The 25,963-nt window shown below is 44.9% G+C and overlaps 2 protein-coding genes across 2 annotated transcripts in view; both read right to left on the bottom strand.

Moving 5' to 3' along the window:
- LOC142313134 (uncharacterized) overlaps positions 1-11,835 on the bottom strand; it is a 40,042-nt gene extending 28,207 nt beyond the window's left edge. Inside the window, exons 1-3 of the mRNA XM_075352120.1 lie at positions 11,602-11,835; positions 9,483-9,781; positions 8,744-9,210 (exon numbers count right to left, since the gene is read on the bottom strand). Coding sequence (XP_075208235.1) covers positions 8,744-9,210; positions 9,483-9,781; positions 11,602-11,835 — 1,000 coding nt within the window. The remainder of the gene's footprint in view (positions 1-8,743; positions 9,211-9,482; positions 9,782-11,601) is intronic.
- A 1,839-nt stretch (positions 11,836-13,674) lies between these two features.
- LOC142313133 (uncharacterized) overlaps positions 13,675-25,963 on the bottom strand; it is a 72,649-nt gene continuing 60,360 nt past the window's right edge. The window contains exon 7 of the mRNA XM_075352119.1: positions 13,675-16,930. Coding sequence (XP_075208234.1) covers positions 15,865-16,930 — 1,066 coding nt within the window. The 3' untranslated portion in view covers positions 13,675-15,864. The remainder of the gene's footprint in view (positions 16,931-25,963) is intronic.

Below are 25,963 nucleotides of genomic sequence, written 5' to 3'. Positions count from 1 at the left end.
GTACCAGAGGAAACAACCAAGTGGGGAGGTAGGAGATCGGGGAACAACTGAGGCTATTGTGGGAAGGAAGGAGGTGGGACAAAGGAATAACAGAACGACTAAGAGACAGAACACAGCCAGAGGCTTAGGGCACAGAGAGGGAACGGATCAGATCACACTTACAGGGACCAGCACTCACAGGAAAGCAGCGCTAAGATTATAGTCGGCGCTGGTTCACCGGAGATGACAGTATTTAAAGCATCCCAGCTCCGGAGAAGGCTCCACCCCCAAGCCATGTGGACGGGGAGGGGAAACCGTGACACTTAGGGTGGCTTTACACGCTGCGACATCGCTAGCCAATGCTAGCGATGGCGAGCATGATAGCACCCGCCCCTATCGTTATGCCGATATTTGGTGATCGCTGCCGCAGCGAACATTATCGCTACGGCAGCGTCACACGCACTTACCTGGTCGGCGGCGTCTCAAGGGGGAGGAACGTTCGGCATCACAGCGACGTCACTAAGCGGCCGGCCAATCAAAGCGGAGGGGCGGAGATGAGCGGGACGAACATCCCGCCCACCTTCTTCCTTCCTCATTGCTGGTGTGTGGCAGATAAGGAGAGGTTCCTCGTTCCTACGGCGTCACACGTAGCGATGTGTGCTGCCGCAGGGACGAGGAACAACTTCGCCCAAGCAACAAAAGCGATAATTGGGAGCGGACCCCTATGTCAACGAGGAGCGATTTTGGATGTTTTTGCAACGATCCAAAATTGCTCCTAGGAGTCACACACAACGAGATCGCTACAGCGGCCGGAAGTGCGTTACAAAATCCGTGACCCCAATGAGATTGCTGTAGCGTGTAAAGCCCGCTTTAGCCTCAGAAATGAGACTATCAGGCTGAGCATGCTTGCTAGGCGAAACACTGGACAGGCTCTGGCTGGGGAAAATCGGCACAAGCATGCGCCCTAGCCACCTCTCCACACTTAGACGTGGAGAAATAAGCAGCCAGCTGGACAACCCGATACACGGACAAAAATGGCAGCCGGAGCCTGGGCGTAGCAGGAGCCGCAGCAGGCTGCTTGCAGCTACAGCAGCGCCGATTCGTAACAATGGGTTTCCAAAACCAGAAAACCACTTTAAGGGTATGTGCACGCAGGATATTGTAAACTCAAGCAAAATCGCCAAGTTTATGAAGCAGAATATGCAGAAAACCATGCATATTTATTTAAGGTTATTTTCCTGTGTAGTTTTACAGTAGTTTCCTATGCATTTATTTTCTGTTTTTGACCATCTTTGTATTTTTTTTAAGTGTTTTCCCATTGTTTTTGTCACATAGTTTTTACTGCGCTTTTAAGAAAAGGTGATGGTCAAACACAACAGCAGCCATCCGGACATCTTTCGAGGCTTCCTATTACCCTGCATAGTAAAGTACAGATTGTCTCCCAAGAGGAAAACACCAGAAGAATGGGGCGATCACTTTTTTTAACTGCCTGGTGGTTTTAGAAACCTGAAGTGGTTAAAAGATGCTCACAATCCTGAACCTGTGCACAGCAAGTAGAGGCATATGGTCATTCATTTGAGGATTTTTCATAGTGGTTTGCATGGTGGGATCGGCCTTAAAAAATGTCATTGCACATTCCCTAAGTGGAATGCACCGAAAAGTATCACCAATGAAAACTGCAGCTTCCTTCCATTCCCCCTCTACAAAAAAAAAACAAAGTTATGGGTCTCAGAAATTGGTGAAAAAAATATCTGATTTTGCATCCCTGCCCATCAGCAATATGACGAGGTCACAGCATTATGGACGGAAGCATCCTCTTCATTATATTTCAGCTCTGTAGGGAAAATAGCGGCTTCACCAGGTCCTGCAACTAAAAGCAATAAATAGGCCTGAGCTGTAATACTGGACACAGCTGTGACTACATGTTATATGGTCGTGTTACACAACCTACAAGTGCACAAAGATATTACACATTCACCATGCAAAAAGTGGGTCTGTGCACCCCCAAATGCCAAGGCTCAATTTTTTTTCCCAGTCCGCCCCTGCTTCCATGATCTATTTGTATCAAGAACTGTGACAAGAATAAGGCGGCATTCTCTTCGTTTGGAGGAAAAAAAAATTCTGCACCAGCATAGAAGAGGCTTCTTCACAGTAAGAGCAGTGAGGCTCTGGAATTCCTGAGGAAGTAGTGATGGGCAACTCACTGCATGAATTTAAGAGAGGAATGGATGCTTTTCTTGTTAGTAACAGTATAGAAGGTTATGATTAACATAATATTATAGGTAGATACTTGACCCAGCTTTAGGAGTCGGGAAGACATTTTTTTTACCTATGGGGAAAATTGGCTTCTACTCTGTGAGTTTTTGCCATCCCCTGGTTCAACACTGGAGAACAGCTGCACTAAAAATAAGCTGAACTAGATGGACATAAGGTCTTCCGTCAGCCTTAGAAACTATGTTACTATGTGAGGCCAATTTCAACTTGAATGTACAAGGATGAAGAGAAGAACAGATTTATGACCAGCAGATATAAAAGCAGCAGTTGAACTGAAAAATAGCAGAGAAATTCAAATTTTTTGTTTCCCCTTATAGAAAATATGAATTGAGGTTTTATGAACTGTATCAATATAGCAAATAGGAAATCATTTATTCGAATTTGTGATAAAGTGGAGAATGCAAAGCATTGTTCCGCATCATTAGGTCATGGCCGGGGTCTCGACAAATGGATATTGGCCAGAGATGTGAAAATATCTATGCAATGTCTCCTATCTATGAACAGATAAAATCAGGATAGGAAAAATGATGGTAATATCTCCCACCTGGGACCCCCAGGGGTGAATATATTGTAAAAGTTGGGAATCTCATAATTTTCTAAGACTTAGACACATCCTATAGTTCTCTGAAGTCCAGCTCTGTTATGAGTCACCAGAGCGGAAGTTTGTGGGTGTAACTTGTGTTAATAAAAAATGAATACCAATTATGATCCTCATTTAATGAAAGGGACATTGCCATGTAGGATTGTTCCACGTTCCATTGAAGTCCTTCCCTCCAGAAATCTGAAGCCATTTCTGTGATCCAGGTTCAGTCATTTTCTTTTGTTATTCCCTTTTATTTTATGTAATTGTATATACTGTATTGTTTTGTTCCCCTTTGTAATATCTTTGGTATATTTTTATAAACACTGCTTACTTTTCAGATTAAATTTCTAAAATTAATAGCGTATAACTTCAGGATGTGATTTATAGATTAAGAGGAACAAAGCTACCTGTAACTTGTCCAGTCAACCTGTATAAGCAAAGACCCTAATTCCAGTGATGTGTCACTTATTGGCTGCTTGCTGAAGTTTTGATAAAAATCTGTTTTATCTGCTTAAGATCTACCAGTTCTCAAAATGCTGTGTATCCCCTGAATGGGAAGCAGGCGGCTTGCATGCATCAGTAGGATCGTTGCTGCTTTTTACTGAACTTCTTACTTAGTCATCTAGTGATAAGTTGTTTGTTGTTTTCCTTTGTTTGTTATCCCTGTGTGTCCTTTAGTGTCTAGTGGGCTTGACAAAGAGCTCATCCCACCCGCTCCCTACCTAGGGCCCAGGTCAGGGTCAGCCTAGGGTCAGAAATCTGGCTCGGCGCATAGGTGCGAAACCTATCTAGGGTGGTGAGGGAACCCATGGCCCAGTGGTAGGCTTGGTCAGGGGTTACAGTCTACCCCTACCCTAGACACAGGGTTTCCCTTCCCTTTCGCTTGGTATTTTCCTGTACCTAGTGTGACACTGTCTTTATATTATCCTGATTTTTAATTAAGTGGTAAACACTTAGTGACAGAATCCCATAAGATTCACAAAACCCCCTGCATAAGTATCACAAATCTTACTTGCTCTTCACCAAGAGATAGGCCCCTTTTAGTTCTGGTCTCTTCTACACCCATAGTCTAAACTGTAATAAAGGTTTGTGGCAAAGATGAGCGAACCCAAACAGTAAAGTCTGTACCTAACACAGACTTTATAAAAAAAAATAAAAAATCTGTGATCGAGTTCGGGTGATTTTCGTATCCTAACCACTCGACATATCATCGGTGTGCTCGGGTACGCTCAGTGCTCGGCCCAGTGTGTGAATGGCTTTCACAGAGAGTAAAAACATTGTTATAAGATGTATTGTGTACAAGAAAAAAATCCACCTTCCCTCCCCCGGAAATGCTCTCTTTATGGACGGATGCACGTGGTCAGAGACCCAAACTGCCCAATCAGTGACTTCCACTGGGGTTCTGGTCAAGTCCAGGTGCCAAACTGAACTTTATCTAAAGTTGAAAACTCTGACACCGAACTTCAACGTGGCCACTCATCTCTATTTGTGGGTAGCACTACATAAAAACACTCACTTGAATATTAGACATTTAAAATCCTTCCTTTTTTTATTACAACAATTATCCTTAGTAAACGGATTGTTTTTATAATATAAAGGGCTCAATTTATGTGGGGAAACTCCTGATTCATAAAATGGTGCATGCTTCTTCATGAATCTGGAGTGTTTAATGAGTGGCATGTGCCTCCTTGTGCCATACTAGAAATATTACTCCCATCAGGGACAGGAGTGCGATTTCTGACATAGGGAACACCACAGCTCGTCATGAATTAAAGGAGCTGTGCTGTCACGCCCCCATCCCACCCAAGCTCTGAAAATTTTGGAGTGAAAATGCCATAAGCCACCAAAATTTGGCAAAACTCTGAATTGATCCAAATTTTTGTGACTTTTCAAAGCTTTTCTGCCACTTTTTTTTTTGATAAGTCTATTTTTATTGAAATTTTCATAAAATCACAATCACATATAAAAGTAACTATGAGCATGAATAAAATACTGAGTAATACATCAGCCACATATTCCTTATATCAATTACCCGGTGACCCAAAAACAGACACAGTCTCTCAAACTCAGTATCTTGTCACAAAACCTTATAATATTTGTTGGAGTCCTCCGGGTTTGTTTAAGATTTTCCACCTAGCTTGTGTCATCTCAGAATGTGGCTAATTAGATTACAAACAACATCGAAAAAAAACAACGCATTCCCATAGTAATAAGACAGATGAGAAAAGGGGGAAAGTGAGTAGAGGAAAATAAGATACCTAGAGGAATGAGACCAAGGGGTTGAGGGGAAGGGAAGGAGGGTATTTGGGTATGTGCTGTTACCGAAACAAGGCTTGGAAGTTCGAGGACTCCTTGAACATCACCCAGGGTTGACAGACTTTAATAAATTTTTCATTACTACCCATCACCATTGCTGATAGTTCCTCCATGTGACAAATGTGTGACATCTCCGTCTGCCACTCCCCAATAGTGGGGGCCTCCGTGGTTCTCCAATGCCTCGGAATGACTGCTCGGGCTGCTATCAGGCAAAATCGTAAAAGGCTCTTCATTTGCTGCCTCACCGAGCCGGGAAGTATTGACAGAAGTGCAATTTTAATTGACGGGGTGATGTTGTCGCCCGACATTTGGTTATATACTTGAAACACCTGAGACCAGAAGCTAGACCGTTTCTGGCATGCCCACCATATATGTGTTAGCGTGCCCTTGTCCCTTCCGCATTGCTAGCAGCATTCCAGGACTGATGGGAAAACTCTGTGTAATGTGGCAGGACACTGATACCATCTTGCCAACAGCTTATAGCTCTTTTCCTGGGCACTGCAAGCTACTGAAATTTTGTGAGAGAACAGGAAAGCCTTCCGCTTCTCTTCCCCCGACAAACTGAGCCCAAGTTCCGTCTCCCATACTCGGATATACCCTGGGTCCTCCGAGCAGTGAGCCTCATTAATCAAGCGATATATGAGTGAGATCGAGTGTGCGGGCGGCGACGGTTGCAAAAATAATTTTTCGAATGCTGTAGACGTTGTCGTATCCGGAGGAGGTCCCCCCTTGAGCCAAGATCGCACAAAAGAGTGCAGTTGCAAATATTCAAACCAGTTCAGATGAATGTCAGGGAATGTGGCCTGTATTTCCACGAAAGACTGCAGGTATTTGCCCCGCAGGATCTGACCCATTCTTACATCTGTTCCCCTCTCCCACCCCAGGAACCTATTCATGTTACAACCCGGAGGGAAGCCTGGATTATCAAACAGGGGGGCCAGTGGAGTGGGGCTTTCCGAAAAGCTGCCCTTGCATTTTATGTGCTCCCAGGCCTCCAAGGTCGCCCTGAGCAGAATCCCACTCAGGTCTATCTGCTTCTTTACAACTTCCATGTCCTCCTTCTGAATCCATGGGAGTTCTCCCAGGGGGACCCGAGAAACGGTCTGTTCCAATTCCACCCACTGCTTGGTCTCTTTATGGAATCGCCAGTCTATCAAGCGGGCAACCAGGGAAGCTCTATGATAGGCCTGTATGTCCGGCAACCCAGCTCCTCCCCTCTGCTTAGATCGGACTAGTGTCTTGTAGCTAATCCGGGGCTTACCTCCCTTCCAAACAAAGCGAATCAATGCAGACCTCAAAGTCTTAAAAAAGGCCGGGGGAGGATTTAAAGGGACCGTCTGAAAAATATAAGGAACCTAGGGAGGATATCTATTTTAAAAGAATTTATCCGGCCAAACCACGAAAGGGGTTTTCTATTATAGGTCTCCAGGTCTTTGAGAGTTTTATTTAAGAGATTCTGGTAATTCAGGGGGTACAGCAGGCTTAAATTTGAAAGGACCGACACGCCAAGATATTTAATTGAAGTATTTTGCCATCGGAATTGGAATTTATTTTTCAGTATTGTGACCTCCGCCAGTTTTAGGGATATATTTAACGCCTCCGTTTTGGAATAATTTATTTTGAAATTACTCAGATTAACGAACCGCTCGAATTCTTTTATTAATGAGGGGAATGAGACCAGAGGTTGGGAGGTGTACAGCAGAAGGTCATCCGCGTACATAGCCATTTTGTATTCCTTGTGCCCAAGGCTCAGACCGTGTATATTGGGATTCCTCCTAATTACCCCTGTCTGGTGCCATTTTTGATCGCTATCCGGTCAGACAGGGCGCCATTTGCTCTTGACTCGCCCACCCCAGGGCTATGGGACACCCGGTGCCGGGCCGGACTAGTCCGGGGTCGTCAGTGGTGGCGGGGCCCGACTCCGTGGCCCTGGTGGGTGTCAGTTTAAATATGGCTGATGAATTAAAGTTTGTGTTCGTGACGCCACCTGTGGTATGCGGCTATTAAGCCGCCGCTGCTGTGTAAGGCCTCCGGGGTGATGAAGTGGCAGCAATGATGATACTGCTCCCCACAGGTGGAGCAATGCCCCGGGGCACTGTTGGTGCTCGTGAGAGTCTATGGTGTAGTGGAAGTCTAAGCAGCTAAAATAACAGAGACCACTCCAAGGGTGCAGTTCAAGTTCTTTACTCACAATTCTTGTCAAAGCCGGCAGGAACCCTTGGACTGCTGGGACCACTGTCAGGGACCTCCGCCGTTTCTGGGTGATTCTTGGAGCAAAACCCGGTGCCCTTCTCTTAAGTGTCTCTGTCTTCCGCCGTCTTCCTAAGCCTTGCCTTTTTGTAGGGTAAACCTGGCTTGGCCTCCACAACAGCCTCCAGGCTGGGGGGGTCACCTGTCGGCTGATTACCCCTTTTCTAGAGGTGCTGCTGTGGGCTGTGGCCCGGGGAGTTTACAACTTTCCCTGGGCCTCGGTTTTTACTGTTTGGAGATGATTTTGCACTCCTCCGGTTTCTAGGGACCGTCCCCTGTTGCAGCTTGATCCCTCCACCGATGTTCCTGTGGAACAGGCCACCGCAGCTCTACAGCTACCCGTGGCCCTGGGACCCCTTCTGTTCCCTGCTTGGTGGCACCTGGACCCTCTGAGTCCCAGGATCTTCACCAGGAAGCGTCTCTTTCTTCGTTTCAGCTCCTGACTGACTTGGAGCTCTCTTTCCTTTCACTTCTCCTCCTTGCCTGCCTCCTGCAGGCCTCCTTCTCCTCTCCCACCCTCTCTCTATCTGCTCACTCTAGACTTTCCTTTCTGTGTCTGCTCTCATGTGGCTCCTCCCACCTCCCCAGTTGCTCTGATCTACCCTATAGGAGCAGGGATGGGTCTTACGGCCCCTCCCAGCATGCAGCATGGGAGGGTAACTGCCACTATCCCTGGTCCCAGTGTGTTCCTAGCAATGGGTGTAGTGTGGATTTACCAGGGGACCGGTGTTCACTCCCTTCCTCACCCAGAATGGGCATCACACCGCTGGATGGGGTGCAATGACCTGTGGCGACGGAAGCCTCAGGGGCGCCACACTCTAACCCGAGCTGATGGTCCGGAATATAAAGCCAGGACCTTGCCAAGAAAATTCGGGCCCAACCCGATTTGGCTCAGTGCAGATCTCATAAACTTTCAATGCACACGGTCAAATGCCTTTTCTGCATCTATTGATAAGAGCCCCAGGGGTAACGATTGATACGTTGCTTTTGCAATTAATTGTATCGTCTTGTTTACATTGTCTCGGGCCTCCCTTCCCTGTACAAACCCAACCTGGTCTGTGTGTATTAAAGAAGGTAATAAGGGGGCCAGTCTATTCGCTAGGAGCTTAGCAAAGATTTTTACATCTATGTTTATTAATGAGATCGGGCGGTAGTTAGAAACCACCGACTGATCCTTCCCGAGCTTTGGCAGTACCGCAATATGGGCTTCCAGCGATTGAGGGACAAAAGGGGATGCATCCGATACCGAATTATAAACTCTCGTCATAAAAGGGGTAATTTGGTTCTTGAATAATTTGTAAAAAGCTGGTGAGAATCCGTCTGGGCCTGAGCTTTTCTCACTTGGGGAGTCCCCTATTGCTGCTGCTATTTCATCTTCCTCAAACCTGTCATCTAACCGTGTGATGGTCCCCGTGTCTAACACTGGAAGGGGGGTTTCTGCAACATAACCATCTATGCATTTTTGGAGGTCCTGTGGGGCCATATCCGAGTATTTCCCCTGTATACCATATAAGTCTGCATAGTACTCCTCAAAGATACCCAGTATCCTAGTGGGGTCATATGTATCAATATTCTTCCGATCCTTCAGTTTAGGAATATACATGGTCTGATCCCGAGGGTGAAGAAGGCGTGAGAGCGGCCGACCACATTTGTCAGAGTGTCTATACAACACCTTTCTAAATTGGGTCTGAAATTTAAGTAGTCTGCTGTCTAGTAATCTACGTAGAGCCTCCCTGGTTGTAGAAAGCTTGGCCAGCGTTTCTGGGAAGGAGCTGGATTTATGAGAGGCTTCTAGCGTGGAAATTTCCCTGAGAAGCAAGGAAATTTCCACAGTTTTTTCCTTTTTAATTCGTGCCCGTGTTTAATTAGAATCCCTCGGATAACACATTTAAAAGCCTCCCATTGGAAGGGTAAGGGCGTGGGGTCGGCTGCATGTGCGGACTCAAAAAACTCCATTGACTCTTTTACCTCTGCTATGCACCCCTCATCTCTCAATAGGGAGTCGTTCAACCTCCATGTCCACGAACGGTTCGGGATATCTGGGGGAGAGATATCCAAGAAGACCGGGGCATGATCAGACCAGAGCATACTCCCAATGGTGGGGGTCGGGTGCCACGAGAGGACCCGCTGGCTGACCAGAAAAAAGTCAATTCGACTATATGTCTGATGTGGGGTGGAGAAAAATGTGTAATCCCTATCCTGGGGATGCATTATTCTCCAGACATCCACCAGATGAGTGTTGTGCAACTCACGCTTCAGGGTTGCCAGGCGTCTCTGAGGTATGACACTCCTTCCAGTTGACACGTCTACTGCAGGATTTAATGTGAAATTGAAGTCGCCGCCCACCAACACCTCCCCCTCCGCAAATTCTGACAGGACCTTTAGGAAAGAGCAACAAGCGTTAGTCTGATTACAATTAGGGCCGTACCATCCTGCGATCGTATACATTACAGAGCATATCTTGATTTTTAATATCACGTATCTACCTGCCTCGTCTATTTTGGAATCTATCACTGAATGTATCAGGTTTTTGTGTAGCCCTATTGAAACTCCCTTGGACCTCGACTCAATATTCGTACTGTGGAACCATTGTGTGTAGTATCTATTCCGAATGTCGGGTACATGTCCAGTTTTAAAATGGGTTTCTTGTAATATTATGATCTGAGTTCTTTGTTTATGCATCTCATATAATATGTGAGACCTCTTCTGAGGGGTGTTAAGGCCTCGAACATTCAGTGAGCCCAGCTTAAGGTGTGGCATCTTGGTTCAGTACAGCGCCTCTATCAGGACAAAAACACTAGAAAAGTTAGGGTTACACGCGAAGTCAGGGGGAAAAGGGGGGTTTAAGGCAAGTGGGTGAAGTGAAGGCAAAGCTGCAGGTATATAGAGCGGAAAGAGGTAGAGAGAGAAAGAAGAAGAGGAAAGGAAAAAAAAATATGAATGGGAGGAGAAAGGGGAAAAGAAAGAGAGAGAGAGAACGAGGGAGAGACTTATAGAAAGAGAGAAATAGAGAGAGGGAGAGCGAGAGAGAGAGGGGGAAGAGTGAGAGAGAGCAAGAGAGAGAGAGAAAGAAAGAGAGAAAGGGATAGAGAGAGATAAAGAGAGAGAGAATAAGAGAGAGAGCTAGAGAGAAAGAGAGAGAATTACTACAGGAATGGATGAGAAAAAAAAAAGGGTGATATAGGAGACTCAAAAAATCCCAATACCAGACAAGAGAATAGTTATGCAAATAACCTATGAAATTTACTCAGAGTGAGTAAAGGTTAACCTTAAACAATTGGGGACCAGTATATTCTACACCTGCCGGCAGTGTGTAGAGCCCCAAGGGAACGTGAACTTTCAACGGAGGCATGCTCCCCGCCGGGACAGACCCAGGCCCAACTCAGTTGTATATGTACACTTAATTGTACCCAACCCATTAATCCAAAAACACAGTAAATTCTGTAAAGATGTAGAATCAAATTAACAATACCAACTTTAGAAATATTGGTGCGCAACTACGCCTGCACAGATCCAAATGCCCCTAATGGCATAACGATCAATTTCGCCTTACGCATCCATAATCCCCGTTGGAAGCAGTCCAGAGACTCTCATTTCCCGCTTGGTGATGGTGCTCCGGACTGCGCACCACTACGCCGCCTCGGGCCCTGGTCCCTTCTGCAGATCCGCTGCGACCGAGGAGTTTCCGCCGCCACCCCCGGGACCCCGTGGACGTGTGGCCACTCGATAGCTTTGATATGTACCACGGGAATCCCAAGGGCCGCACAGAAATCTGGTATATCTTTTGGAGACTGGAGCACATGTGATAAACCGCCGTGCCGGACTTGCAATTTAAAGGGAAAACCTCAGGAGTAGAGGATGTTTCTCTGTCTCAGAGCATCCAATAGGGGTCTAAGGACCCTGTGCTTTTGTAGCGTATGTCGAGATAGGTCCTGTAGCAATTGAATCGGCGTGTTCTTGAATAGGATGGAGTCCTTCTGTCGCGCCTTCCTCAGGATTTCTTCTTTTATCTTGTATTTGTGGACTTTACATATGATGTCCCGTGAACCCGCTCCTTCGACCGGTTTAGGGCCCAGAGACCTGTACGCCCTATCCAATTCCAAGCGGGAGTCCCGTGGGAGGCCCAGTATAGAGTTGAAAAGATGCCGTAGTGCCTCATCCAATTCTTGGGGGGCAATGGATTCTGGGACGCCTCTTACCCTGATATTGTTCCGCCTCCCTCTGTTTTCCAGATCATCAAGCAAATCCGTTAAATGTTCTATTTGCTGGGCTTGTGTAGATAATGCCGTTGCTTGTGCCGTCAGTTGCAGTGAGATAGAGGTATTGCAGGACTCGGACGCAGTCACTTGTTCTGCCAGTTGTTGCACCTCTCCCCTGATTGAAGCCGATTCTGCTTTGTAAGAGGCTTCTAGTCTGGAGATGTAGGTTTCCATTTCTTCTTTGGTGGGGATAGTCCGTATTCTAGCTTTAAGGTCATCCCACACACAGTCCTCCTGTGTCCCTTCCTGTATATTCCCGTCCCCTGAGCTGGATGGTGAAGATCTAAATATAGCAGGGGTCGTGCCTTTTTCCGGGGAGGAGGGAGTCCCCACTGTCAGAGCACTACTTTGTGGCATTGACACTGACTTATGGACAGAGGGGGAACTCCTCTCTGGCTGTGTGAAGACCTGTTTAATCGGGGACAGTGAAGAGTGATCAGGAGCCAGGGTAGGAGACCCATTGTCTGCAGCCTCATGTTGCCCAGCAGTGTTCATGTTGTTAGGGAGCGCACACACGGCTGCATATGAGAGTGTAAGTTCAGTAGGGCTGAGGTTTTGAATTTCCCGCCTATTTTCTGAGAGGGCTGCAGACGCTGTTGTACTCGGTAATCTCTGCTGCAGCTGAGGGGAGGTCTGATGCTGCTTACCCTCTGCCTGCGGTCCTGATTCATTATCTGCTGTGGCTGCGACGCCGTCTGTCTCCCTGCAGCAGTGAGGAACAACCACTTCACGTGTGACCGCCGCCATGTCAGGTAAGGAGGGGGTGCCCTGATACCGCAGTCCCCGGTCCATTCCTGCCTCCTCTCGGTGCGCTCCGGTTTGTCTGTGGGGGCTCCCATCCCTCCGCGCGGTCCCCTGAGTGTTTTCTACCTGGCGGATCTGAGGCTGGGAATGCTCCCCGGATTCTTCAGCGGGCGCCATGATGGGGTCTGTCTGTGTCAGGCTAAGGCAGCGCTCCTCAGGAACCGTGCGATGCCTTCAGAGGGAGGCACAGGGGAGTCCAGCAACATCCCCCCGCCGGTCCCCTTCTTTTTAGCCGGCATTTGTTTGTTTGTATTGCCGGTTTGGTGTGGATAACAGGGCTCAGGGTCAATCCAGGCACGAGAGCAAGATTTTCAGCGTCTTCACTCCTCCATTGCCAGGCCACGCCCCTCTGCCACTTTTTTTTGGCATAAAAGCTTTGATGAATTGGGACCAGAGTATCTTAACAACTTCCACATATCTAGGAAGCATAGTCTAATTCAATTGTCCCCTGTCCGGGCCGAGGATAGAAGCTATACTTGCCGTATAGTACAATACAAAGGGTAGGGGAAAAGAATGCATTAGGGAAAGGGGGATGTTGTGACCCCTGACAATAACCTGCAGCTCACCCTCACTGACCTCACCAACCTTATACAGGTTCCAAACCTGTTGCCGAGCAGAAATACCTTACTCTAGGCAAACCCTGATCTGGGCCCTAAGTAAGGATGGTAGGTATGAGCTCTTCGTCAACACCTCTAACGCTAAGGGAGACAAAAGGAAACAATACAGGGGAAACACAAATGCTACCACCTGAGCCCAGGTAGATAGCAAAAGTCAAACCCTTATCTTAGGAGCAGCTACCACAAAAGTCTCTGGAACAACAAGAAGAAACAACCGCTACAGACCACATCCAGAAACAACTATAAACCGCACCCAACGCACCCCAGGGTGAGGTTTATAAAGGAAGTCAGAGGCTGGCAACTGAGCGGAAAAACTGACAGCTTCCCAGGGTCATAGAGTTCGCTGCTGCAGAAACAGAGAACTGTCAGATAACAACATGTGCTGCTAATCTCTGGGATTTTCTATCACTCGCTGCCACCGGATTGTCCTCCTGCCACCTTTGAGACACCCCCTCATACTTTTTGTGCGAAATGCCTTCAGCTCTGCCTCAACGCCAGAGGTTCTGAGGCAAAATCATCACATCTAAACAATAGAGAAAGATAGACATGAAGAATATATATTTTACAAGCATTTATTAACAAAACAGCAAGTTTTAAAAGACAATTAAATATAATGTGATATACTTCAGAGTTCCTATCTCCAATCTGGGGCTGCGCTTTTTAGTAAATAAAGCAGTGGGCAACCTAAGACTAGTGAATTATCTAAATATAATCCAATATCAAAACCTTTCACAAATGTTTCTAAAGGCTCTCGAAATACCAAAGTTACCAGCAAAGTTGGGCCAGAATTTCCATTTTGTGGGATCTGAGTGTGCAGAGTGGAATCCCACAAATCTCTGCGGCTGCTCTAAGCACGAGACATTGCTCTCTCAACTAATCCAGCGCAGTCACATACTTTCTAAGGTTTTACTGAACTGCTTAAGAAGGATGCCGCAGAGCTGGGGTCATAGAGCTCACTCTTTCATGGTGAGAGTGATCACTGAGGGCTGTGGGATCTCACAACCTGGAAATTCCTTTTGGGGACATTATGAACATTTCCAAAAATTTGGTACTGGATTATATTTAGAAAATTTACTAATCTGCAGCTCTCCACTGCTTTAGTAAATAAAAAAGGCAACCATAGGGAAAGTCATCAAACACATTTCGCTAGAAATTGGGGGATGTTACCCCAGTAACAGTGTCAGCAGCAGATCCACCCCTCCCATAACAGTGCGTCATGACCGTATTTTTTGCTTCAATCTTTTTCCCTATATCCCTCCTTCAAAACCTAGGTGTGTCTTATGGTTCGAAAAATACGATACGTTTAAAAAGATAAAAAATGGTTCTTTCCCTTACTAATTTTTACTTGAGCAATTGTAGCCAATTTTTGGATAAAACCCTTTGAATTACAGTACATCATGATGGCTTCTCCCGTGTGACTCATCTGACAACAGGACCTGATTAACCCCTTCAGCCATCGGAGGTTTTGCGTTTTTCTGTTTTTTTTTTCCTCTCTTTCTTCCGAGAACCGTAACTTTCATATTTTTCCGTCAATCTTCCCATACGAGGGCTTGTTTTTTGCTGGACGAGTTGTTTGTTTTAAATGAAACCATAAGTTTTACCATAAAGTGTACTGGAAAACAGGAAAAATATTCCAAGTGTATAAAAACTGCAAAAAAAGTGTGATCGCACAATACTTTTTGGGATATTTTATTCACCATGTTCACTATATGGTAAAACTGATGTGTCGGTGTGATGCCTGAGGTCGGTGGGAGTTTGGAGACACCAAACATGAATAGGTTTACTCGTATCTAAGAGGTTACATTTTTTTTTACAAGTTTGTCCAAAAAAAAGTGGCGCACGTTTTGCGCCATTTTGCGAAACCCGTCGCATTCTCATTTTTCGGGATCTATGGCTCAGTGATGGCTTATTTTTTGCGTCTCGAGCTGACGTTTTTAACTGTACCATTTTTGCGCAGATGCTACATTTTTATCGCCTGTTATTGCATTTTGCGCAAAATTTGTGGCGACCAAAAAACGTAATTTTGTTGTTTGGAATTTTTTTGCCGCTATGCCATTTACCAATTACATTAATTGATTTTATATTTTGTTAGGGCATGTCTGAACGCGGCGATACCAAATATGTGTATATTTTTTATTTTTTTTAACCCTTTAATTGTTAATGGGGCTAAACGGGGGTGAGTTGAATTTTTAGGTTTTTTTATTTTTTAAAACTTTTTTTTTTTAATTTTACTAGGTCACTTGAGGGACTATAACGATCAACTGTCTGATCGCTCTTCCAAATCTTCAGATCACAGCTACAGAGCTGAGATCTACAGATATGCTGCTTTAGCCTCAATGTCGGCACTTATGCCAGCATTGAGAGCAAATGACTCATGTTAGCTACAGGCATCATCACATGACCCTGTGCTACCATGGCAACCACCGGAAGTCACGTGATTATGTGATGAGACTTCTGCTGGGGGCGGGGTAAGTTATCCTAATGGCGGAGTGCATATACATCTCGCTGCCAGATTTTGCAATGCAATTCCACTCGCAACTAGCAGGCACACATGTCAGCTGTTGAAATCAGCTGATATGTGCGCAGATTGCCCCGGACTGCCCACGGCAGCCCGCGACGATCATAGTGACACAATCCATGACGTACCCAGTACGTCATGGGTCGCTAAGGGATTAATGATAAAAAAAATTGGCAAATTCTGAAAGCAAGAATGGCTCATTTACTGTGTGGGTTTTCTCATGGTCGAGAAGACTTGATTTACCAGTTAAAATTTTTTATATATTCACAACATATAAAAGGTTCCTTCCCTGTGCGACTTCTTCAGATGTTTAACGAGATCCGATTTTAGAGAATAACATTTTCCACATTCAGAACATAAAAATGGTTTATCCCCTGTATGAAGTTTTCTATGATCAACAAGAGTTGATTTCCTAGTAAAACATTTGCCACATTCCAGACATGAAAATGGCTTCTCCCCTGTATGAGATCTTTGATGCCTAACAAAAGCTGATTTATGAATAAAACATTTCCCACACTCTGAACATGAAAATGGCTTCTCCCCTGTGTGAGATCTTTGATGCACAACAAGTTCTGATTTCCAGTTAAAACACTTCCCACATTCTGAACATGAAATTGGCTTCTCCCCTGTGTGATTTTTCTGATGCGAAACAAGATGTGATTTCTGAATAAAACATTTCCCACATTCTGAACATAAAAATGGCTTCTCCCCTGTGTGAATTCTTTGATGCTCAACAAGATCTGATTTCCGAAAAAAACATTTCCCACACTCTGAACATGAAAATGGCTTCTCCCCTGTGTGAGATCTCTGATGCTCAACGAGTTCTGATTTCCGAATAAAACATTTCCCACACTGGGAACATGAAAATGGCTTCTCCCCTGTGTGAATTTTCTGATGTCTAAGAAGGCCTGATTTCTGAATAAAACATTTCCCACACTGTGAACATGAAAATGGCTTCTCCCCTGTGTGAATTTTCTGATGCCCAACAAGTTCTGATTTCCGAATAAAACATTTCTCACATTCTGAACATGAAAATGGCTTCTCCCCTGTGTGAAATCTTTGATGCACAACAAGTTCTGATTTCCGAATAAAACTTTTCCCACACTCTGCACATGAAAATGGCTTCTCCCCTGTGTGACATCTTTGATGCACAACAAATTCTGATTTCCAATTAAAACATTTCCCACACTCTGAACATGAAAATGGCTTCTCCCCTGTGTGATTTTTCTGATGTGTAACAAGATGTGATTTCTGAGTAAAACATTTCCCACACTCTGCACATGAAAATGGCTTCTCCCCTGTGTGAATTCTTTGATGCTCAACAAGTTCTGTTTTCCGAAAAAAACATTTCCCACACTCTGAACATGAAAATGGCTTCTCCCCTGTGTGAGTTATTTGATGGCTATTAAGATGTGATTTCCTGGTAAAACATTTCCCACATTTTGAACATGAAAATGGTCTCTCCCTTGTAGGAGCTGTTTCATGTTCCACATCCATTCTGTAACTTTTAGTTTGCTTACAAGTCTTTGATAAATCGGAATTTTGGACTTGTTTGAAAAGATCAGATGATAAAGCTTTCCAAGGAAGGACTGGAGGTATATCTGGGACAACAGCATGCTCTTCATATGTATCATGTGTGATACTTTCATCATCTGTTTTAAATTCTAAATATATTAGCTGTTCATCTGAACTCCCAATACAGTCATCTGCTAAAAATAAACACAATATTATTAGTTTTTAATTACATTATTTTGAAAGTACATTTATGTTTTTTTAGCCATAAGATCAGAAATTAAATTAGGAAAAAATGTATTCTGAATCTGTTATTCAATTTTGACATCTAAAGGCTGCTTTACATGCAGTGACATCGCTAGCGATGTCGCTAGCAAAAGCACCCGCCCACGTCGTTTGTGAGTCACAGGCAAATCGCTGCCCGTGGCGAACAATATCGCTAGGACGCGTAAAACTGACTTACCTTCCTCGCGACGTCACTGTGGGCGGCGAACAATCTCTTTTTAAGGGGGAGGTTCGTGCGCCGTCACAGCGACGTTACACAGCAGCCCGCCAATAGAAGCGGAGGGGCGGAGACCAGCCGCATTAACGACACGCCCACATCGTTGCTGGAGGACGCAGGAACGGTGTTGTCGTTGTTCCCGGGGTGTCACACGTAGCGATGTGTGCTGCCTCAGGAATGACGAACAACCTGTGTCCAGCACCAGCAACACTATTTTGAAAATGAACGATGTGTCAACGATCAACGATTAGGTGAGTATTTCTGATCGTTAGCGGTCGCTCGTAGGTGTCACACGCAACGACGTCGCTAACGAGGCCGGATGTGCATCACGAATTCCGTGACCCCAGTGACATCTCGTTAGCGATGTCGTTGCGTGTAACAGGGCCTTCAGAGTTACATCTTTGTTATTTTGGATCTCCCATTCCTAGCACCAGTTCTCTGGAATTTGCTACATAATCTGATTGATTGTCACAATGTGACTGCAGGATAATGAGAGACAGGGGGGCTCCTATACTGTCCCTCACGTCAGGGGACCCTAATTGATTCCTAACCTCAGGATTACCCCTGAAGATGGAGATGCCGGAGTCCCGTGCCTTACTATTCTCCTGACCAGAACTAATCTGTTATCCCTCCTGGGAAGTAAGGGGCAGGAGTATGATGGAAACAGAGATTAAGACAGATGGGAAACACAGATTAAGACAGACAGGACACATTGCAAACTCACAGAATTAAACATTGAGAGGGTAGGGAGAAAAGTGAGAGCAGGAAGGCAGCAACAAAAATACAACAAGGGTTAACACCACAACAGCTCACAGTAATAAAGCACAACCACCGGTAAGTCTGGATCACAACTCCTCATCAGACCAGTATAGGTAAACTATAGCAGGCTGTAATGAAATAGTCCAGCCAGCATATACAGAATGGGAGCGAATGATACTTTCTCCTCTACAGCATGTGCTACAAGACATTAAGAAGCAGCCCAGCAGAGAATAACTCTTGTTAGCCTGCCCAAGCCTGTGGTTCGACACCTGCATCTCCCTGCACTGCTCACAGACATCAGAGAAGTTAACATGCAGAGTACCAGAAACTATAATTTCCACAGATCCTGACACCGCCATGACAGTTGGTAAAACCTGCAAAAATCTCATTGTAACATTGATTCACAACATAGACTATTTTAAAGAGATTTTTTTTTTAAGACAAAAATAAAATATTTAGGGACAGATGCCGGATATATAACGGGGTTGTCCGGGACTATAACATTGATGGTCTATGCTTAAGCTTTGTAACCAAAGCAGGTAGCAGGGTCTTGTGGTCTGTGCAGATAAACATTAGGGCTCCAATTCATCAAGACCGACCATAGACACTAAAACATGATATCAGGGACTGGAGTGAGATTTCTGGCATAGGGAACGCTGCAGTTTGTTACGAATTAGAAAAGCGGTGGCATCACACCCTTCTTCTGGCCAAGCTCTGCCCATTTTGGCAACGCTGGTTAAAATTGGCATGAACACCCACACACCAGCCTACACTGTGTGCAGAAATATTAGGCAAATAAGTATTTTGATCACATGATACTTTTTATACATGTTGTCCTACTCCAAGCTGTATAAGCTGAGAGCCAACTACAAATTAAGTAAATCAGGTGATGTGCATCTCTGTAATGAGGAGGGGTGTGGTGTAATGACATCAACACCCTATATAAGGTGTGCTTAATTATTAGGCAGCTTCCTTTCCTTTGGCAAAATGGGTCAGAAGAGAGATTTGACAGGCTCTGAAAAGTCCAAAATTGTGAGATGTCTTGCAGATGGATGCAGCAGTCTTGAAATTGCCAAACTTTTGAAGTGCGATCACCGAACAATCAAGTGTTTCATGGCAAATAGCCAATAGGGTCACAAGAAGCGTGTTGGGCAAAAAAGGCGCAAAATAACTGCCCATTAATTGAGGAAAATCAAGCGTGAAGCGGCCAAGATGCCATTTGACACCAGTTTGGCCATATTTCAGAGCTGCAATGTTACTGGAGTATCAAAAAGCACAAGGTGTGCCATACTCAGAAACATGGTCAAGGTACGGAAGGCTGAAAAACGAAAACCTTTGAACAAGAAACATAAGATAAAACGTCAAGACTCGGTCAAGAAATATCTTAAGACTAGGGCTGAGCGGATCCGGACTGTAAAAGTCAGGATTCGCTCGGTTTCAATGATATCTAGGTGCCTGACCCGGGCATGGGATTCCGGGTGCACGATCCGGATTTGGCAAATAAAGTATAAATAAACAAAACAACAAATAAGCATCAGTTTCATACTTACCGAGACTCGGTATCATGGCGGCACACTGCTTCCGGGTCGCACTTTCACTTCCTGTACTGTGCAAGCAATCACACAGCTTTTCGTGTTTTCCCCGCCCACCCTCTCATCTGTTAATGGCTACTGGCTGACACGCCCCCCCAGCCAATGACATTCTCTGCTGCAGTCATCGTTTATCGCGGCTCAGAAATAGGCTACACTCAGAGGTGGCAGTCTTCTCTATGGCTGCTCGCTCTGAGATGTAACAGAGCTATATTTGTCGTCGTGGGACCTCCTGTGGATTACGCCGGAGTTGCAGGGTGTTGGGGTTAATAAAGTGGTGAAGGAGGGCGTGTTTTGTACTTTATTTCAAATAAAGGATTTTTCTCTGTGTCTTGTTTATTTACTGTTCTTTACAGGTTTGTGATGCAGGTATCAGATAGACGCCTGTGCCATCACAAACCTAGGGTTTAGTAGCAGCTGTGCACTGCTATTAACCTCTCATTACCCCAATTGGCACCGCATTAGGCCACCGGGAAGAGCCGGTATCGCACCAGTATTGTCACATCTAATAGATGCGGCAATACCGGGCGGCTGTGGGCTGGAATACCAGCCCCCAGCCAGCGTTATCTTGGCTGGGGAGGAAAATTAGGAGGAACTGCACGTTTTTTTTTTTTAATTATTTATTTAAATAATAAAAAAAAAGCCGTATGCGGTTTCACCGGCATGCGAGGGACTCGCGCGAGTCTGCCATGGCATCACCCAGCAAAGCCTTGCAAGTGTGAATGGATACACATCACAGATACAGCCCAACAGTTGGGGCTGCAGCCACGAGCTATATCTGTGCTGACCGGAAGACACTTGCACTGCTTTCCCCGCCAACCTGGCGCCTGTGATTGGTTGCAGTCAGCTGACACGCTGCCACTCAGGGTGGGGGCGCGTCTAGCTGCAACCAATTACACACGCCGGTGGGCGGGCAAAACAATGAATATTGAATTGTCGGCTCCGGAAGGTAAAAGTGTGACCTGGAAGGAATGTGCTGCCTTGACAGCGCCTCAATGAGTACACAGCGCTCGCTCCTACCCCCTATCCTCTCCACAAACGTTTTTAATCTCCGGATTCCGGTCCCCATTGACTTATATGGGCACCGGATTCCGGAGCAGATCGGACTCTTTTTAAAATCTGGCAGTGATCCGCCGATTCCGGATTTTTGGGCGTTCGATCAGCTCTACTTAAGACTGGTTTTTCAAAGGTTTTATGGATTGATAAAATGAGAGTGACTGTTGTTGAGCCAGATGGATGGGCCAGAGTCTGGATCAGTAAAGGGCAGAGAGCTCCACTCCGACTCAGACGCCAGCAAGGTGGAGGTGGGGTACTGGTATAGGCTGGTATCATCAAAGATGAACTTGTGGGACCTTTTCGGGTTGAGGATGGAGTGAAGCTCAACTCCCAGACCTACTGCCAGTTTCTGGAAGACAACTTCTTCAAGCAGTGGTACAGTAAGAAGTCAGTATCGTTCAAGAAAAACATGATTTTCATGCAGGACAATGTTCCATCACATGCATCCAACTACTCCACAGCGTGGCTGGCCAGTAAAGGTCTAAAAGATGAAAAAATAATGACATGGCCCCCTTGTTCACCTGATCTGAACCCTATAGAGAACCTGTGGTCCCTCATAAAATGTAAGATCTATAGGGAGAAAAAACAGTACACCTCTCGGAACAGTGTCTGGGAGGCTGTGGTGGCTGCTGCACGCAATGTTGATCGTAAACAGATCAAACAACTGACAGAATCTATGGATGGTAGGCTGTTGAGTGTCATCAGAAAGAAAGGTAGCTATATTGGTCACTAATTTTTTGGGGTTTTATTTTTGCATGTCAGAAATGTTTATTTCTGAATTTTGTGCACTTATATTGGTTTACCTTGTGAAAATAAACAAGATGGGAATATATTTGGTTTTTATCAAGTTGCCTAATAATCCTGCACAGTAATAGTTAACTGTAAAACAGATATCCTCCTAAGATAGCCAAAAATATTAAGCTTTGATATTTATGAGTCTTTTGGGTTGAATTAGAACATAGTTGTTGATCAATAATAAAAAAAATCCTCTAAAATACACACAGTGTATCTTCTCTTCAGCTTTAGACTCCTGCAATTAAGAGACCTCTAGTCACATAATGTGATGTCAAAAAGGTCCTTAAGCAGTTCTATAATTGGTATATAAACACTGGGCCCGTAGAAGAATTGGGGCTCTGTGAAATTGTCCAGTTTGCGCTCCCTTTCCCCTTATTCCAGTACTGCATGCCAGCCTGTGTCCTGTTCAGTTTAGACTCCTGTAATTAAGAGACCTTTGGTTACATCATGACACATGACTTTGAAGTAATCAAAGGTCCTTAAACAATCAAATTAGAATAAAACGGATGAGGTCCCTAAGAGAGTGGGGTTCCTGAGAAATTGTGCAGTTTGACTCCTTGCAACGCTGGCCCTGACTGTAACTAAGGCTTATTTTTGGAGCAGGTCATCTTTTCGAGGAAACTGGGTATTCATGAACCATCTGCAGGTCTTTGAGTTTCCTTCATAACAACATAGAGAAGACACTAGAAACAAACAGCAGAAGAAGCAGAAGCAAAGAAAATACAGCTGAAAAAAACAGAGCAGAAAGCCTAAAAATGTAAACACAAAATTAGTGCAGAAAGTACATGCGTAGATATCTCTTACTGGATAGAGCTGGAGGAAACACATCCTGAGGAACATCGGGATCTTCTTGTTTACAGTCCTGTGGGAGAAGAGGACGGGGACATCTCTCTGGTGTTGTCCTCTTACAGGATAGACCTGGAAGAAACACATCCTGAGGAACATCGGGATCTTCTTGTTTACAGTCCTGTGGGAGAAGAGGACGGGGACATCTCTCTGGTGTTGTCCTCTTACTGGATAGACCTGGAGAAGACACATACAGGGACTGAATTCATTACTTACACACAGATAATTATAGGCCGTGTGTATTTAGTCCTGTCTATTACCTGGTGATGTGAGGGGCTGGGGATCCTCCATCATGACGTCCTTGTACAGATCTTTGTGTCCTTCTAAATACTCCCACTCCTCCATGGAGAAATAGACGGTGACGTCCTCACACCTTATAGGAACCTGACACATACAATGATACCGTCACCCCCCGATCCCTTCATAGCGTTACTGTATAATGTCCCAGCATTCCCAGCAGTGTCACCTCTCCAGTCAGCAGCTCAATCATCTTGTAGGTGAGTTCTAGGATCTTCTGGTCTTTGATGTCCTCATGTATCGGGGGGTGAGGTGGAGGCCCCGTGATTGGGCTCAGGGGTCTTCCCCATCCCTCAGACACAGGGGCCTGACAGCGCTCACTAGAGGTCTTCTTCACTACTGTGTAATCCTGGTTATGGAGAGACACAGTAATAAATCTCACTACAGACATTTCCAGAGTCCTCACCTCTCCAGTTCTCTCCATCTGTTATTCCCATAGATAAGAATGATGTAATGTGACGTCATCAGAATCTCTCACCTCTCCAGTAAGCCGGAAGAGGATCTCTAGGGTGAGGTGTAATATCCTCTCCGCCATCTTGTCCCTGTCCATATCCATCCTTCACGGGGCAATCAGGAGAATTCTCTTCTATAGAAGATCTCCACTGAGAGGATCCGATATTATAAGGACCTGAATGGGAAGGAGATGAGCCCATACGTAAAATACTGCAGATAATAAGGGAGGTGAGATATCATTTGGGTATGAAAAAACATTTCAACATGAAACGTACTATGTAAGTAGTAAAACCGACCGATAAAAGTAGCACATTATTGTTATAACAATATAAATACAATGAAAAGTGATATTACACCTAGAATGGGATCAATGAATATTTCGGCTCATCAAGCAGAATAAAACAACCTCACTCAACTCCATCGACGCAAAAAGAATAATGATACTGGTGTCGGAAAATGGCAATACAACTGATTTTTTTTTACCACTAGAGATGAGTGAACCTGAAGTTCAGTGTCCGGTACGAACTCAGACTTTCCCAAGAAGGTGCGGAGATTGGATGCTTTACGTATGTAAACCACTCTCGTGAGTATGGCTGTGCTCGGGTACGCTCGGTTCTCAGCCCGGTGTGAGACGCTTGCAGTGGTTGATCGTCTCGCGCTGGGGGTAACAACAGTGTGATCGGATGTAGTGTGCACCAACTATTTATTCACCATTTCACCGTACTTTGAATTTTTACTTAATTTCCAGCACATTTTATGGTAAAATGAAAAACTATGAGTCATCTTTAAAAAAAAAAAATCCTTCATATGACATGTGCACGGAAAAATAAAAGAGCAGCCCAGCTACCCACAAACATGTAGCAACGGAGAGGAAAGCACAGACGGTTTATTACTGCCTCTGTCTTCTCTGTCACTGTATATACAGCTCTGCGGTGTTATGCAGCTGGAACGGTCAGGGACCTGACACCAACACAGATCTCTGTGTGAGAGCCCATCCACCATCGCTACTTGCCAACTGTAATTGTTTGTGGAGTGTTTTTTTGGGGTGGGGGAGGTGTTAGATTTCTTTGATAAAAGTCCTGCTGTATTTTTTTTGTTACTTTTTTAGTTGCTTGAACATTTCCTTATGGAACCGCAAGTAGGTTTTATTTTTGGAGTAGGGCTGTTCTGACTTTTGCATTTGATCTGCATTCTTTATTGTTTGATTTGCTGTACATGTTTCTTAACTAGGTTGTACTTTAGCTCACTCTAGTGACCAAACTTTATCAGCACCAGCCTTGTTCTTCATGACTCTTTTCTTCTCCCATTTGTGGTGAATTCTGGGTAGGAAGTCTCCATTTTCTAATGGTTGTGGCTAAATCCCAGAAGGATCTGTGGGCGTGACCGGCTTCCTTAGTGGGCGTGACGGCTTGTTTGGTGGGTGTGGCGATGTTTCCTTACGTCCACTATACTCATGCAAGGGTGGCTTTGCCCCCCCTGCAACCCTTTAATCTGGGGGTCTTACCCCCAGACCCCAGCTTCTATCATAATCAACTCTATGCCGACATGGACTTAGAAGAATAATGCCTCTTCTTGGTATGAGCAATGTTGGTGGAGGCCCCGCCCCTTTCTGGTCACATGTGAGTGACGTCAGCAGAGGTCCCACTGGCCACTGGGATTTAGACGTTACCATTTTCTTATTACTCACATACTGAGGACATGCTCCATTTTATCCCCCTTGTGATAGCATCGCTGGTCAGGAAATATATGTTTGTTGCCATCTGCAGCTCTGGATTCTCTCTACATTTACTAAGTAGATTAAAGCTGCTTGTACATTTGTATGTATATTGTCAGGCTTGTGTATGTATGTTCCCTGTTGTATTATACACGTGCTGATTGTACATATCTCACTGTTCCTAATTTCACCAAACACATTTAGCAACATTTAATAAAAACAGACTTCAAGCAACAGTCTCCTTATTAAGCTATGGTGGATAAAGGTTTAGCTGCCTGTCAAGCTTCACACGCCTCAGGGCCCGTGTAGGGAGGACAGAACAAGGGCTTATATTTTAAGTATACTCAAAAAAGACCCAAAAATCCTACTAGGGCTTATTTTCAGGGTTTCAAGGAAACAGGGTAGAAAGCGCTGATGGTGCTTATATACTGAACAGACCCCTCCTCAAATGTGTGAAAATATAGAAAAATGCCACTGTCAATCCAAATCTCTGTTATTAGCCCCGACCAGGTAAAAAACAGCCACATATACAAAATAATAAGTGTTACAAAATAGCTAAGAAATATTTACATGTGGTCATAAACATATAATATGACAGTGTCCGGCTTTCAGTCATAGGAATGGCCCCGATGAGGTTTTAGTCATTGCTCAGCATACAGTAATCAGTGGTTGTATACGCGCTCTCACCACTGACTGACAGCAGTTTCTAATGCTGACCGGCTGTCAGTCACTGCGGGGGGAGGGTATATATGTGGTAATAACAGACATTTCTCTTATTTTTCCACCAGTATCGCTCGACATCAGCAATAAAAACTCGATGCTGAAGTTGGTTTCTTATTG

Source organism: Anomaloglossus baeobatrachus, chromosome 5 (assembly GCF_048569485.1).
Source record: "Anomaloglossus baeobatrachus isolate aAnoBae1 chromosome 5, aAnoBae1.hap1, whole genome shotgun sequence".
Taxonomy (NCBI): Eukaryota; Metazoa; Chordata; class Amphibia; order Anura; family Aromobatidae; genus Anomaloglossus; species Anomaloglossus baeobatrachus.
Note: the sequence above shows the minus strand (reverse complement) of the source record. Positions and strands in the feature narration are given on the sequence as shown.